Genomic DNA, 14,591 nt, shown 5'->3' with positions numbered 1-14,591 from the left:
ACTGAACAATTTTTCTATTTTGTTTTTAAGAGTTTGAGTTTTTAAGACACCCGAATTATTTGACTGACACTAAAAATCCAAACATCATCCTCACCGCTGCAGCTCCCAGGCAGTTCCTGTATGACAGGTGCCCTCCTTTATACCTTGCCTTTACTGGTCCTTCCCTGTCTGCAAAGCATCCTCACTTCATGAATCATTATTATCAGAGTCACTTAAGTCGGATTCAGATCCCTAAAATAGATGCAAATACAGTCAGTTCACTATTATCCTTGGGCATTTTATCAAAGTTGTGGATTAACTGGGGCACTGAGCTGGCTTTAGGAAGAGTGACCTTGAGTTCAGTGGCTTGAAGTACAGCACTGCTTGGCAATACCAAGTCCAGGCCAGCTCTGATTTTAAATTTGACAGTGCACAGGAAAACACTACCAACGTGCTACACGGAGCCAGCTCAAACTAAGACAGACCCGTTAGCCTGGGCTCAGCCAGACCTATATAACTGCAGGAGATCACGCATGTCGCTGCCCAATACTCCAGGACTATTAACACAGACACAGTACTACTTGGGCTGCAATGCCCAGCAACCGAGGAAAAAATCAAGTTCCATCTACTAGACATTACCTTTACAAGTAATGGATACCAGTACCTGCTCTACTATGACAAGCTCAAAATCTAAATAAACTGGGCAAGTCTTAAGCTAAGCACAGAGAAACAGGAAGGGAAGTGGAGATTAAAGAGGAGATGGAAAGAGCAAAAAGAAAATGAAGACCAGAGGGACAGATGTGGAAGGTCAGATGAAGCTTTGCTTTACTTTTTAAGGCTTACAGAAGGCTTTTCTCTTTCGAAAAGATGAACAATATGACAGAGTATACATGGGATCAATTACTATCCATGTCAGATTCATTTTCACTCCATACATTATGCTATTTGAACAGTAAAGCAGCATGACTGAGCTCCGGATACTTGAATAAATTTTGGCTGCATACTATACATAAAAATAACCTATTAACAGAGAGTCAGAATATTGTCTATAATAAGCACACAGAAAGTGCCTTGCTGGATGACCAGGGTCTCAACTTCCACCTGCTGAACATCCTACACAGAAAAATGCAGCAACGGTGATTTCTGTCTAGCTCTTGGAGGAGAGATACTCACAGCACTCATACCATGAGCTCTGCAGCCAGCATTACCTTAGGTGCCCTACTGAAAGCTTCAGCTGAGTGTTTAAAGACTCACTGAAATACACAAAAGTGAATGACATAGTTGGAAAGAAGTGAATGGTATAGTGATAAACAATCCCTTCAATTTAAGTTTAAGAGGACTGCGCTCCAGGTGTCTGTGCAGCATTTGTGTGAGAAACTGGTTCTATCAGTTGCATGTACTAATTAATTTTTTAATTTAATTTTTTTTTTTTTTAAGCATTTGCCTAGGTATAGTTGAAAACACACAGTGCAACACCGCCCAAAAGATAAAGAGTAAGTGCAGGCTTCCTTACCATCCCCTAAAAAACCTCACGGGAGTAGAGTAAGTACACTGATAAGCAGAAATATAAAGGCCAAAAACAGACAAGAGATGGGATATTAATTGATATCAATGTTAAATAATTGGCAATCCATGAAATACATTACTAAATAACTGAGGTTCGCTCCTGAGAGAAAACACCAGCTTCCTCCACATCACACTGCCCACCTTAGTCTACTCTTACCTCTCTCTAGGTGAACTATGTGCTACTGCATCCTCATGACTATGAACTAAAGGTGCAAACTCAACACCCTGAAAGCTGCAAGAGTGATATTACCAAAAACAGAAACCAAACAAGCAAAACCCCCACAGGCTTCTAGGAACTCGGTCCTGATGGAGCTCTATCCCTTGGATGTAACAAAGGATCCAGGTTTCTTGTGCTTGGTGGCTGGTCAAATGCATGTCAGAGATCTTCTCTCACTTGGTAAAAAGAACAGCAGATGACCCATATCTGGACACACAAATTATGTTTCCTTTATATGAAAACAGGTTCTGAAGCCAAAAAGTGTATATGGTGAATTTCTGGTTTTTGTCACTGCCTATGCCAAGTTCTGGAAGAAATCGGTAGTCTCCCTCACGCTTACATTCAAGTGTACTTTGCACTTTTGTCTGAACACAACTGCCTGTTCATATGGTCTGGAAAGGCCAACAGATATTCATTATGCAAACATCTTCAAATATCATGCCCTGAGCTATTTGCAGACAGAATGCAGACACTTCAAGCTTCAGCTGACAGCTAGAGGGAAAGAAGGTAGGTCATGGGGCTCTTCAGTTTTCTCCTAATTTGCATTTACTCCAGTTCTAGCCCTCTTAACACTGTAGCTTGAAGAGCTCTACATAGCATTTCTCTGAAGCCGGTTTCATCCTAGGGATGAAAGAAGGTGAGGATTCTAAGAAAGTATTTTCTTTTTCCAGGCTCCATTCTTGTACCCCAAATTCTTTCTTAGATTACTGAACAGAGGGGTTTATTGAAAGTATACCATTATGCTTTTTTTTCACCCTCCATTGCGAATGAAATTAAAAAGCGGTAATTCTAGAACCTCTATCCCATGGTAAGAAAGAAAAAAAAAAAATCTACTACTCTTATGAGATGCAGCACTGGAAAACTGTAAAGCTCAGAGTATAAAATTTAGTTACAGGGAACAGAACCATGAAAACAAATGGTCTACCAGGTAGCTATCTTACATGCAGGATTAACATTCAACTCAAACCACTACACTGCGTTCTGCTGCCAAAGGCATCTTCATAGCCTGTATGTAGAAATGTCCTTCAAAGAGCCTGGTACAAATTTACTCTGACAAACTTCTTAGTTACCACCAAGAACATGATCAGAATTAGACCATGGGGATTTTATTAATATTAGGATAGAGATTAATAGTTAGATTTATGTCCAAGTTTGTGGAGCTAGATTAATATAAGCATTCATACAAATATCAATCACATAGGTTTAGTCTTCCCTAGCTGAAAAAATCAGGTTGAAAACAGATGGAATTTGTTAAATCTAGAAGACCTAGATAGAAGGAGGTAGACAAAGGGAGTGAACAGGAAGACTTCTAAATAACCTCTCTGCCACTTTGCAATCTGTAACAGACTTGCACAGTCCATATGACCTTTTCTCATCAATACCAAAGAAAGATTTCCACTACAGTTAGAATTTTCTGGTGTTGTCCAGGCTGGCTTCCACCAAAAAAAAAAAAACAAAAAACCAAAAAAAAAAAACAAAAAAAACCCCACTGTTCGAATATGACAGAAGAAATATCTCACAGTTACAACAGGGTTTCTTCCTGCTCCAGCTAGATCCTCCAGACCTACTGGTATGCACCACATTGTGATGGATCTACTTACACGCCTCCTTGCCCGTGGTGCTGGTTCGGGTGTGTTAGGTGAAGTGGATTCGTTTGGTGTTTCTGAGGTTGAGCTAAGAGATGAGTTACTGCTTGAAAGTTCTTTGTTCTGCCTTTTAGTTCCAAATGGCAAGAGAAAGGCCACAAAATCTGAAACATCTTTTTGCTCTTCTTTCTGAGAATCTTGCTTGAGCTTGTAGGCCCGGTCATTAGCAATCACTTGGGACAAGGGCATTCCAAAAGCCTGGGGAATAAATTCTGCAACAACAACAACGAAATATTTACTGAACGTCTGATATTTATTAAGTACAAAAGAGAATTAAGTATTAAGCTGTTAAAAAGAAAAACAATCTGAAGTCCCTTTAAATACATAATAATTCCAATGAGGTACTGGACTGCATAATAACAATAGCAACTTTCAAACAATAAAAGTGGAGACACTACGCTAGGTAACTGCAGCTCACGGTATCTGAATCCTGTTTCCAGTTGGATCATGCAAGATGTAACTCACAGAATCTTGGAAAATCACTTGGGAGAAGATCTAATTAAGATCTTAACTTCCACTGAAAGCAACTGGAAGTCAGACACCCTTGGCTACATCTAGATGGTGCAGAGCACCATCAGAGGCTCTGGTAACCTAATCCTGAGACTGGGGTGCCTGGCTGGACTGGTGCCACAGCTTGCTCATGTTTCTGACCCCTTCACCAGGCTTCCTCTCACAAATACAGCAAGGCACCAGAGTTAAGGGGTACAGGCACACGCATGGGCCTCATTACAGGTCAGGAGGCTATGCACCTACCTGTACACAGAGCTTGTAAGTTCAATCACTATTCAGACTAAGCCCTCCAAGATACGGTTTCAATTATAAAGAACCATATGCTTTAACATACTGGTAAGATTAAAACAGTTCAATAGTGTTATATCAGCATAAAGATCTTTTTTTCCACAGCACAAAATTACATATGAACATACAGAAATGCAGGAGAATAAGAACCTAATCCCATCACACATCAATATAACTGTAATGTACAAAACCAGCATATACTTCAGGTCTCAAAATAAAATGCTCAAATGTTGTACGAAACAGAAAAATACTCTACACTGAATCAGCCACCAGCAACCAACACTGAAATTCTCATCATGAAGTTTCAAATCTAGACCTATCAGATTAGAAGAACCGAAACCACTAGGCCAGACCACCAATCAGAACTGTTTTGTGCTCAAATGGAATGAAAAAATAGCTATTGACTCTATTAATCCTGGTGAAAATGAGTACATCTACCAGGTTCCAGCTTCAGACTTGTCTGTATCAGGAATAAAAAAAAGCACCAGATATTAAAAGCAACACTTTTTTAAAGTATAAAAAAAGGAACAACAACAAATCAATATATATATATATTCAAACTCTCTTTTGCCACAATCGTCTAAATGATTAAAGGCCAAAGTTCCTCCTGGGACTTAAAGTGTAACTCCATCTTTGATGACACTTTCAAATTTTATCTAAGTTTGCATTATCATTAAGATTAAAGTGAGGCATTGAAAAGAAGAGTATATTTTATGAATCTTGAATGAGGACACTACTAGCCTATCATACTAAAGAGACAAGGGCCCCTTGTTCTGATTTGGTGAGAAGCATTACTGCTCTTTAGGAGTATGTTAAGACATGAACTAACTCTGGTGGCCAGACAAAACTTAATCAGGAACCAGAGCCTCACATATAAAGCAAGTTTGGAGGTGACCTGTGAGTAGAATGACATCTAAAACCGCCTGCATTTAATTTAGGACAAGAAAGAACATCATCACATGGATATCAAGCAATGTGGGGATTGCCAGTTCCAGGAGTCCAGAGTTAGATCTATCCCTCCAGCACGCAGCAGACTGTGCCTATAAAAAGATGAGTATTATTACCTTACCAATAAACATTTAAGACCACAAACTTGAAACGCATATGCAACACGTCTCCCCTTCTGCCTATCTAACTAGGTACTTTGTTATACCTTCAGCATCCCTGCCCTTCCACAACATGTCCTGAGAAAAGCCACTGAGCCAAATGAAATCCTGAACATGAATTATTTCTATGATTTTGGCTCACAGTCCCTCATGCTTCAAACTGGGATGAGACAGCAGTATACGTAGCCCAGTGATGCCCAACAGCACGCTGATGCCATTGATCCTACAGCACTAGGATCAACTGGGACAAGATCAGCAGGAGATGAGATCTCAGCACTGCTTTATTAAAGGAACCCTCTCTCTGACTTTGTTATGTAAAGGCTGGTAGTCTGAGGTACGTGTTGCTCCTCCTTGAAAACTCTGAGATTTGGGACACCAGGTTTTTATTTGCTCTTGCTCAACATGCTTGTGGAGCAGTGAAAGCACACTGAGCCTCTACACTGCTTTGCTATAGGGCTCCTTCTCAGAGGACATGAACCACTTCCCTGATTTCTCAATGTCTGGCAGAGATGGGGAACTGGATGAAAATCAACTGGCTGATTTTCAGACTAAATGCAGATGGAAGTGATGCTGGCTGGCAGTGCTAATTACATTAAAGAATTGGCAAAACCCTAACTTTTTGCTCATTTATCGAGAATTGGTTGTACCCTCTGCAGACAGGCTAAAGCTTCAAGTTCCCACCAAAACGTCTGTGTGTGTGTGTGTCCCCTGGGGGGTGGTGCTGGTGGGGAGCAAGTCTTGCCCATCACTCTTCAGAAGTATTCAGTTCCAACCACTTCCTTGTTGGACAGGTAATATCATGTCCATTAGAGTGAATGACTTTTGACATTTCAGATTCTTTAAAAGAACAGAAAGAACAGTTGTAGTCATGCAAAGTGTTCAGCAATCCATTGATGCGGGAGAAAGGGCACTGGCTCAGACATAAGACGTGTAGGTTTGAGGCCGTGGTCTCACAATTAAGGTAAAAGTATCAAATGTCTATTTCTGCCATAGGCTGAGCATCCCAACTGTTGGAGATGTTTCATTTGTATGAAGAAATGTTCCTTAGAGCAGAGGCTCAAATTTTGGTCTGTTGTATATATACTGAATGAGTGCTAAAGCTACTAAGTTAGTTACTCTTCGGAAAACAAAAAAAAAAAATTTGATCACTTATTCAATCATCAGAGTGGGCAGCTTAAAAAGCAGTTTTGCAGAATGCACCATATAAAATGAGAAATAGCCTGGCAACTCGGCAATCAGTGTGGAAACGCAGACTCATGTCCTCAGCCCAAACAGCAGCATATAAGGACTTTACTTTCGATCCATCCTGGTTTTTAGTGTTTACTGGCACAGGAGACAATTTGCTATTTTGGAGAAGTGCACCATTTATTTTACCAGAAAGTCCATATTGCAGCTGAGGAAAGTTTCTTAACAAAATTCTGATCGAAGCTGGTACGTTCCTAAGAATCTTTCAGTGATGGCAATTCAGCATTTTCTTATAAAAAGCAAATGTCACAGAAGAACTCCCAGTCAGATCAAATAAGAGCTTCAGTGACCAGAAATCCTTTTCTTTGCTAATCAAATGATATCTGAGATGTTGATCCACACAGTTAGTTTACTTGGCTTCATGCCACCCCGTCCAAGAGAAGATCTGAAGACTTCTCTGATGTTTCAGCTGGTGAAAATTGTGATTTCCATCACACAAACCATGGCAGTCTATTAAGAACCAGTGACGTCTATACTCTAGACTCTAATGAGGCTTTCAATGTCAATAAAGTGAACAGCATACAATACAGCAACTTTGGATAGTCTCTTTAGCACTTTGGGTTTGTTTTTTTTCCTTAAGTATAGCTTAAGTGCTGATTTTGAGCTGCTAAAACCATGTGATCAAGATCTACTGACATGCTTCTACTACCTCAATTTAAATGATAGGAACAGAGTGGGAGACAGGTCAGAGAACAATATGCTTTACAAGGTATATTTAAATTGAAAGGGGTGTTTAAGTCAACCTCCCCAGCTAGTCGGACTGGAAAAGTGTTTTGCGAACTGAAATTACTTTGAATCTGCAGAGAGAGTGATAGAAGCAAGAAAATAAGGAAAATGGAAACCTTGATTCATAATGGGGACGGCAAAACTCCCTCTATCTGAAGGTTCATCAAAATCCTTCATTGACTCCAGAACACTCAAGATAAGACAATGTTCTCACAGCATCAGCTGTGTGGCTGAAACTCTCTGCTCCAGCTAGTCAGAGCTCACTGACCTTCAAGGAGTGGCAGGCGGCCTTCCCAGTTACTTAGGGTTTTTCTGTGGGTTTTTTTTTAAAAAAAACTAAGAAGTTCTTCAGTCCTTAAGTTGACTTTAGTACAAAATATGACACAGTGTTGCCTAAAAAAACCTTTTTGTATTCCTAGAAAGCACAAGAAACACTTCAAAAGTTTTTTTAGAAAGCACAGTGCAGCACTGAAAATGCTTGAAAAAAGCACATTTCTGATAAACTGCAATAAAAAAGAAACTTCATCTCTTCAGTGCTCTCCTTAGGCTGTGCCAAGGCTCACTGGCATCAGGATAGGTTGAATTACTGAAGAACAAATGCAAACGTTAAGAAATACCTCTAAATTTACTGAGCATGGCTGGGAAGTAAACACGGAAGACATTTTCAAGAATTCTGAACTAAAGACAAATCAAACACCTACAGCTGGATCTGCATATGCCACAGAGTTACCAGGAAGGCCTTTTCTCAGGAACTCCAGCACACAGAGCAGCTCTGCTAAGGCCCCACAGATGAACCTGTCAAGTATTTACCTTCCACACAGAAACACCAGCTAAAAGGATGTTGCTCAACAAACCACGTAACAAGTGATTATTATTCCTGAACAGGTCTCTTAGTTCGCCTGCAGGGTTTACTGCAACCAAGACAAAACAGAGCTGGTTTACTGATAAAATCTTCTAGGAGAAATCCTTTCTGGGAGGCATTTCTCAGGAATGCCTGTGTGTACTTTCCAAGCAGGCATGCTTACACTGACCTTCATATCCATTTTTTTTACAGTGAGGGTGGTGGACCACTGGAAGAGGTTGCCCAGAAGAGGCGGTGCATGTCCCATCCCTGGAAACATTCAAGGCCACGTTGGATGGGGCTCTGAGCTCTGATCTGGCTGGAAATCCTTGCTCCTTGCAGGGGGGCTGGACTAGATGACCCTTAAAGGTCCCTTCCCATCCAAACTATTCTATGATTCTGTCACTAGTAGGAGACAGAAAAAAGGCTCCGTTTCTGCTGCCGTCAAAATTGGCAGTGAATTTGTAAGGGAACAGTACCCAGCCATTAGCATTCCGAGCATCCTGAGTATTTCTTATTCCAAGCAGCACTGACATTTTACTGCTCCTCCAGCTCGAGTACTGTTTGTTAGCAGCTAAAGCAAATGTTTGGAGATATATGTAGGCAGCACAATTGAGAGTCATGATGGCTATTAATAACAAGGAGGCTGGGTAGAAAAAAGCAAAGCCACTGAATAATGGAAGCTGAAAATACTGCTTAAATATCTGGGTGGAGTGCTGCTCTCCTGTTTCATCTGTTTACATCCGGCAAGTTTTGCTATATCCTGCTCTGGTGAGTCACTCAGAGATGTAAAAAGAATTGAAAAAAACTTAGTTCAGAATTTTTCCCCTTTTAATGAGATGACAGACGTATGTATCAAAAAGGACAAAATAAAGATATGAATCTTGTTTAAAGGGCTTTCAGTTCTACTTTAGTGTCTTTGTTGGCCTTCAAAAAATATAACAGTTCACTGAAACTCTCACTTAACAGATAGCCAGGTTGATCAACTGATCCATTGAAATAACACGTGATGTTAGGAAAGTAAGAACTCCACAGATTGGACCAAGTCCTAAAACACGAGTGATTAGACCTCCAAATAGGTCTAGAAGAAATGAGTACCGTAACCTTTCAGTTACATTTTTTAAGTGCAACCACATGCTGGGGTGAGGTGGGCAAGAACAGTGTCAGGCACAAACCCGGGGAAGGTCGTATCTCCCCAGAGAGAACAACTCCAGAAGTCTACATCCTAGGGTGATTCAGTGCACATCAGTGCTAAAGGACAGAGACTGTCAGGCAAGATCAAGAACACAAGTCTTCTTCGCTCTTTCTCAGGAACTGGCCACACCTAGAGACACAACGTCGACCACATGTGCTACAAGCTGCCTGTGCCCCACAGCAAGGCCTCCATCATACATCCCTGCTAAGCAGCATGGTGGCCTTTTTTCCAAGTCTGTGGCTTCCTGCACTGGGCACATCTCGGTGATCTTTGGCTGCAACACATACATAGGATCACATGGTACTGCGTGATTGTCAGGACTAACCTTCAGGAGCCTATCTATCAAAAAAAAGACTTTTCAGGTGGCACACACTGCAGGTGACACCTACTAGCATGGTCCTCTCACCTGTTACTTGTCCTGGTATGTGGGGGCGCCCAGGCTGGGATACAGGAAACTCAAAACGTTTGGAATTGATTATATACACTTCAAACTTCAACTGTGCTTACAAAAGTGGTGTTGAAGGGATGGAAATGCTGTTTGCGTTAAGGCAGCCGCAACTCGTCTGTATGAAGTGTTCTGGAAATCAGCCTCCCTGCTTCCCCTCTGATGTCCTGTGGCCTGGTCTCATCGCTTCCTTCTCACAACAGTGCAGCTGCACTAGTTACCAAAAAAAAAACCCCACAGAAAACAAAAAAAAAAAGAAACAGAAGGAAGGCATTCCTTTTGGGCATGAGGAATAAGGACCCGCCTGCGTGAGGAAGCACCCCCAGCCTTTTGTGTGAGCACACCCACGTCCACAGTCTGGAGTGTTTATTTTGGACTGGTTGCCCATTCTTTCTAAAATAAATGTTAGAAATGCTTGTTAAAAAAACTCCATGGAATGGACCAGGATAAAACTTCCTGTGACACATATGCCGAGGGAGGTTACCTCTGATTTTGGGTGACACAGAGACTACTGTTCAGGGAAGGTGGTAGGGCTCAGACACTATGTGAGCACAGTGGGCTCATCCTTATGGACACCAGCCGCATGAGGCCTTACATTTTCCTTTCCAGAGCTAGCTCGGCACCTAAAAGCTGGCCGACTCTGTCCCTCCTAACTCCTGACGCTGGGGGAGATGCTGGTGCTGCCGCTTCCCACAGGAAAACAGCTGGTTTTCACCAACTGTGCCAGGCTAATGGCCCACATGGCACAATCCAGCACCCTTCTGGTCACTCATCCCTTCTGTCATCATTGATTACGAGTCTGCTCAGCAAGTATCTGTGGGGCAGATGATCTTTAACAACTCAAAAGGGCAGAGAATTGTACACCAGAAACAACCACGGACAGAAGCCCTGAGGTGCTGCTGTCTGGGCTATTTTTTCCCAATGTTTGCTGTGGCAACAAATAAGGGCCAACATGGCTTTCTTTTCACTCTGCTGACACGACCTGGTTGGAAATCTGACTCCTTGCTATTTCCTGGCCCTCTGTACCTTTACTGGTCCATCCAACACCCTGTCAATACAGAAGTCCTGAAGGAAGGAGAGAAATATAAATTCTGTGATTCAAGTAGTGCTGGGGTATGTTCCCCTCAGGGAGTGCTCCTGTAATATTTTATACATGGAGAGAGAATGTAAGACATCTCTATAAATGAGTGTAAGGCAGTGAAAGATGGGAGGAAGAGGATAAAAACAGAAGGGCAAATGTTTGAAATGCCTGAAGTTAAAAGAAGGGCGAAAAAGAGAGAGGAAAAAAAAAGGAATTAAAATTAAGAGAATCAGCATAATGATTTTTAAAAATGCTTTGGTATAGTTACCCAGAAGATATGAGCAATGCTGAAAAACAAGAAGTAGATAAATATATACAAGGATGAACAAGTACAAAATACTGACCTTTGCTCTGGGCAACAACTGAGCCCTAAACACCAAAGTGCACTCAGAAAATCCAGCAGAATAAAAACAAAGTATATCCCAAAAGTTATTAACAGAATAGACTAAAAATGCTATCATGCAAGGTAGACACACAAAAAAATCCCTGAACAGAAATGTAACAGCAGAAAATATCATCACCTATGAGTGCTCAACCAGTACAATAATGTAATTACCAGAAACAGAGGTTAGCTGAAATAAAAGAGTACAAAGCAATATCAGAAAAAATACTGTTTGAAAGATCTTTGGCAACAAAGAATTTAAAGGAATAAAGAGCAACTCCGGGATATGCATTTGTATGCATCACCAAAGGAAGCGATCACATCTCAAGGCACAACACCAAAGAGACATTGGAGGAGTTATGGAAGTGCAACTGCAAGGATCAACCAGGTTTGGGTGACAGAACAAAATTAGATCTTTGTTGATTTCTAAAATATTTTAGCAATTGATTATTGCTAAAATCTTGCAATGCAAAATATGAGAATAAAAAGAGAAAATGTAGTTAAACTTTGAAAAATGCGTGTAAACAGAAACTTTCAAAGGAGACCATTGAAGTCATGCTACCCGTGTAGGGGGAAAGATAAAAGCTCTCCGTGGATCAAAAATTCGTGAGACACTGATTTTTTTTTTTTTTTTTTTTTAATGTAGTAAGTGGTTAGCCATTTCTGATGCAGAAAAGCACCCCACAGACCTCTGTGAAGATCAACATCTGGTAAAAGCACTGAAAAGCAGGGCAAGTTTTGCCCAGAACTACATTGCTTTGCACTTTTAACTCCATGGAGAACTACAGAAGAAAAAAAAAAAAGAGGCAACCAAGCAACATAACGACTGATTAATTACACTGCAGCCAAATGCAGGCTGTATTGACAGGAGCAGTACAAAATAGATTTTTTTCCCTAAAGGTGGCTATAACATCATTAAACTTCTTCCTCAAAGACTCATTCTGCTTGTGAGCTCAGTTCTACATCGAGTAATTCTCATAACAAATGTTACTCAGAACCCAGCGTGGGAAGTAACTGGATTTGTACAAACAAATGTGTCAGGAGACCTTCAGTTTTAGAAGGATTAATGCAAATATTTTCCATGGCCATTTTTAAACCAAGAAAACAATAATCACATATATGAAATCATCAAACAAACAAAAATTAAAAGGAAGACATTTTCTTCCCAACAAATGTCCAAAGTAACTTTGAAAAAGGGATGTTAATTTTTTCAATGGAATTTCAAAGTTCCATCCTTCTATGAAATTAGATTACAAGCAATAATATCAGAGTAGCCAAATCACTTCTCTTGCTAGAAATTTTTGCGTCTGTGTGTGCATCTGTGAAACTGGGGTGTTAACACCGAGTTTTACTACCCCTTTTCCAGAACTTCTTTTCTACGTGTGAACACAAAATTACATTACCTGCATGCAGAAAATAGCAATTTCAGAGACACTTTTCAAGTTTCAATGTCTAGATCAAGCTCAAATGGCTGCAAATTACAGGTCAAATCCAGTGGATTAGGACCCAGCCCATAAAGCTGATTAGTGTCCAAACAAAAGAGCCCAACTGTATCTGTAAATCCACGTCACATGGAGTCTATTAAAACCCAACTGAGCGGCAGCACTGAAGTATTTATATATTTTAAACAACGGCTATTTTCATAGGGTTAAAAAAAGAAAAGCAAACCAACTGACTTGCTTGGGCAGGGCTGGGTTCACACGCTTTGCAAACTGAAAGAGGAGAGTGCAAAAGCAGGTAAACAACTGGATCATGTTATTCAGACCACACTCTGCACTGGACGGTGAACATAGGGAGAAAGAACAACGAAGAAAAGATGCAGTCCTTTAACTCTTCCTTTTCTCCCAGGAAATAAGCTTTCAGTTGGAGAGATCTGGGTTTTACTAATGACAAATACAAAATATAAGACATATTTTTCAACTGGGAAGTAAATACCCAAGGGGTACATCAGCTCAGTAGTTCTCCTACTCCAGAAAGTACACATTTAAGACTAAAGAAATCTTGTATACAAAACTAAGAACTGATCAGTAAACATGTACTCATTCTATTTTACCTTTGTCTCTGTTCTTCTCCTTTCCTAATGAGTCCAGTTTCTTTCTTAATGATTTCTTCCTCTTTTGTCCATCTGTAAGATGAAAAAAGAAAAAAAAAAAAAGGAAGTAAGTGAAGAGAAAGAATGCTGACCAAACTGCTGCACAAGCTGTTAGAACACAGCGTGAGACCTCCATGGCCCTGGAATCAGGAAGGGTGTGGGGTACATCTCACAAAGGCTAGGGACTGTCACAGTCCTTCAGCCCTAAGAAGTGCTGCTTTGTTCACCCAAATGCCAAGGTTGCACTGGGGAACCAAAATGTATCCCACTGCATGCTGCTGGGTACATCTACACGTGTGGTCACACAGCCCATGTGGCACAACGGAAAGCTAACTTTGAAGACTTAAAAATGGAGGTTTGTTGCTGGATGCCTTTGATAGCATGTTACCATAAAACCAAAAGATACTGGTTAGCCCTCATCCATGCTCACAAGACCGTGAATCAGGTGTGGAGCTGAAGGTAGTATTTGGAAAGGGAGGATTACTAATCTCAAGAATAAATTATGCATACCAGTCATACCACTTGGGTGATAGCTGGTCACCTTCACTTGACCCATCTGATCTGAACTCACACTGGGAGCTTGCAGTTTGGTACAGCATGTCCAGATTGGTTCAGATGGATTAGAGTCTCGGATAAATTATTGTTCTGACACCCTATACATCATCCAAGTTTTCACTAAGGTATTAAGGATCAAACATTTTAAACAGCAGTGTAGGCAGGTTCATTCTTGAAACAATTACGGCAAAAGGTTGGCTATCGTTATTTCCTTTAGCAGCATCTTTTATCATGACAAGTCAACAACAATGCATTTTATTTATTAGAACTCACCAAATACCAAGAATTAAGACATAGGCCTGCTTTAACTTGTACATTTTGAATTTTTTAAGTTTCAGAGCAACATAAAGGGACTAACATAGGGGCTAACATTAATGCTAACAAATGCACCACTCTGTCTAAAGGTTAATACACACGTACCTTTGCCTTACTGGTTTTGTAATATGGCAAAAATACAAAAATGAACACATCGTATCTGTGTTTCACTTCTATGGTAAGAATGTCACCAAATAATCCTCCTCAACACATTTTTCTAGTTATGTAAGCCAGTGTCTTAAATGGTCTTTTACAGTAGGGAACATACCACAAAGGAGTGAAGTGGATCTTCATCGATTAACTCTCATCTTTGCAATTAGGGGTTGCAAGAGAATACAAGCCATTTCTCCACAGTTTTCTCATAACTCCTATAGAAAGCCATGCCCAGAACATTACTCAACA

The 14,591-nt window shown here is 40.6% G+C and overlaps 1 protein-coding gene across 2 annotated transcripts in view; it reads right to left on the bottom strand.

Moving 5' to 3' along the window:
- Positions 1-14,591, bottom strand: part of ARHGAP6 (Rho GTPase activating protein 6) — a 331,853-nt gene that overhangs the window by 28,724 nt on the left and 288,538 nt on the right. For both annotated transcript variants that reach the window (XM_086768124.1, XM_086768132.1), the window contains exons 3-4: positions 13,281-13,352; positions 3,364-3,620 (exon numbers count right to left, since the gene is read on the bottom strand). In XM_086768124.1, coding sequence (XP_086624250.1) covers positions 3,364-3,620; positions 13,281-13,352 — 329 coding nt within the window. The remainder of the gene's footprint in view (positions 1-3,363; positions 3,621-13,280; positions 13,353-14,591) is intronic.

Source organism: Chlamydotis macqueenii, chromosome 1 (assembly GCF_036417535.1).
Source record: "Chlamydotis macqueenii isolate bChlMac1 chromosome 1, bChlMac1.mat, whole genome shotgun sequence".
Lineage (NCBI taxonomy): Eukaryota > Metazoa > Chordata > Aves > Otidiformes > Otididae > Chlamydotis > Chlamydotis macqueenii.
Note: the sequence above shows the minus strand (reverse complement) of the source record. Positions and strands in the feature narration are given on the sequence as shown.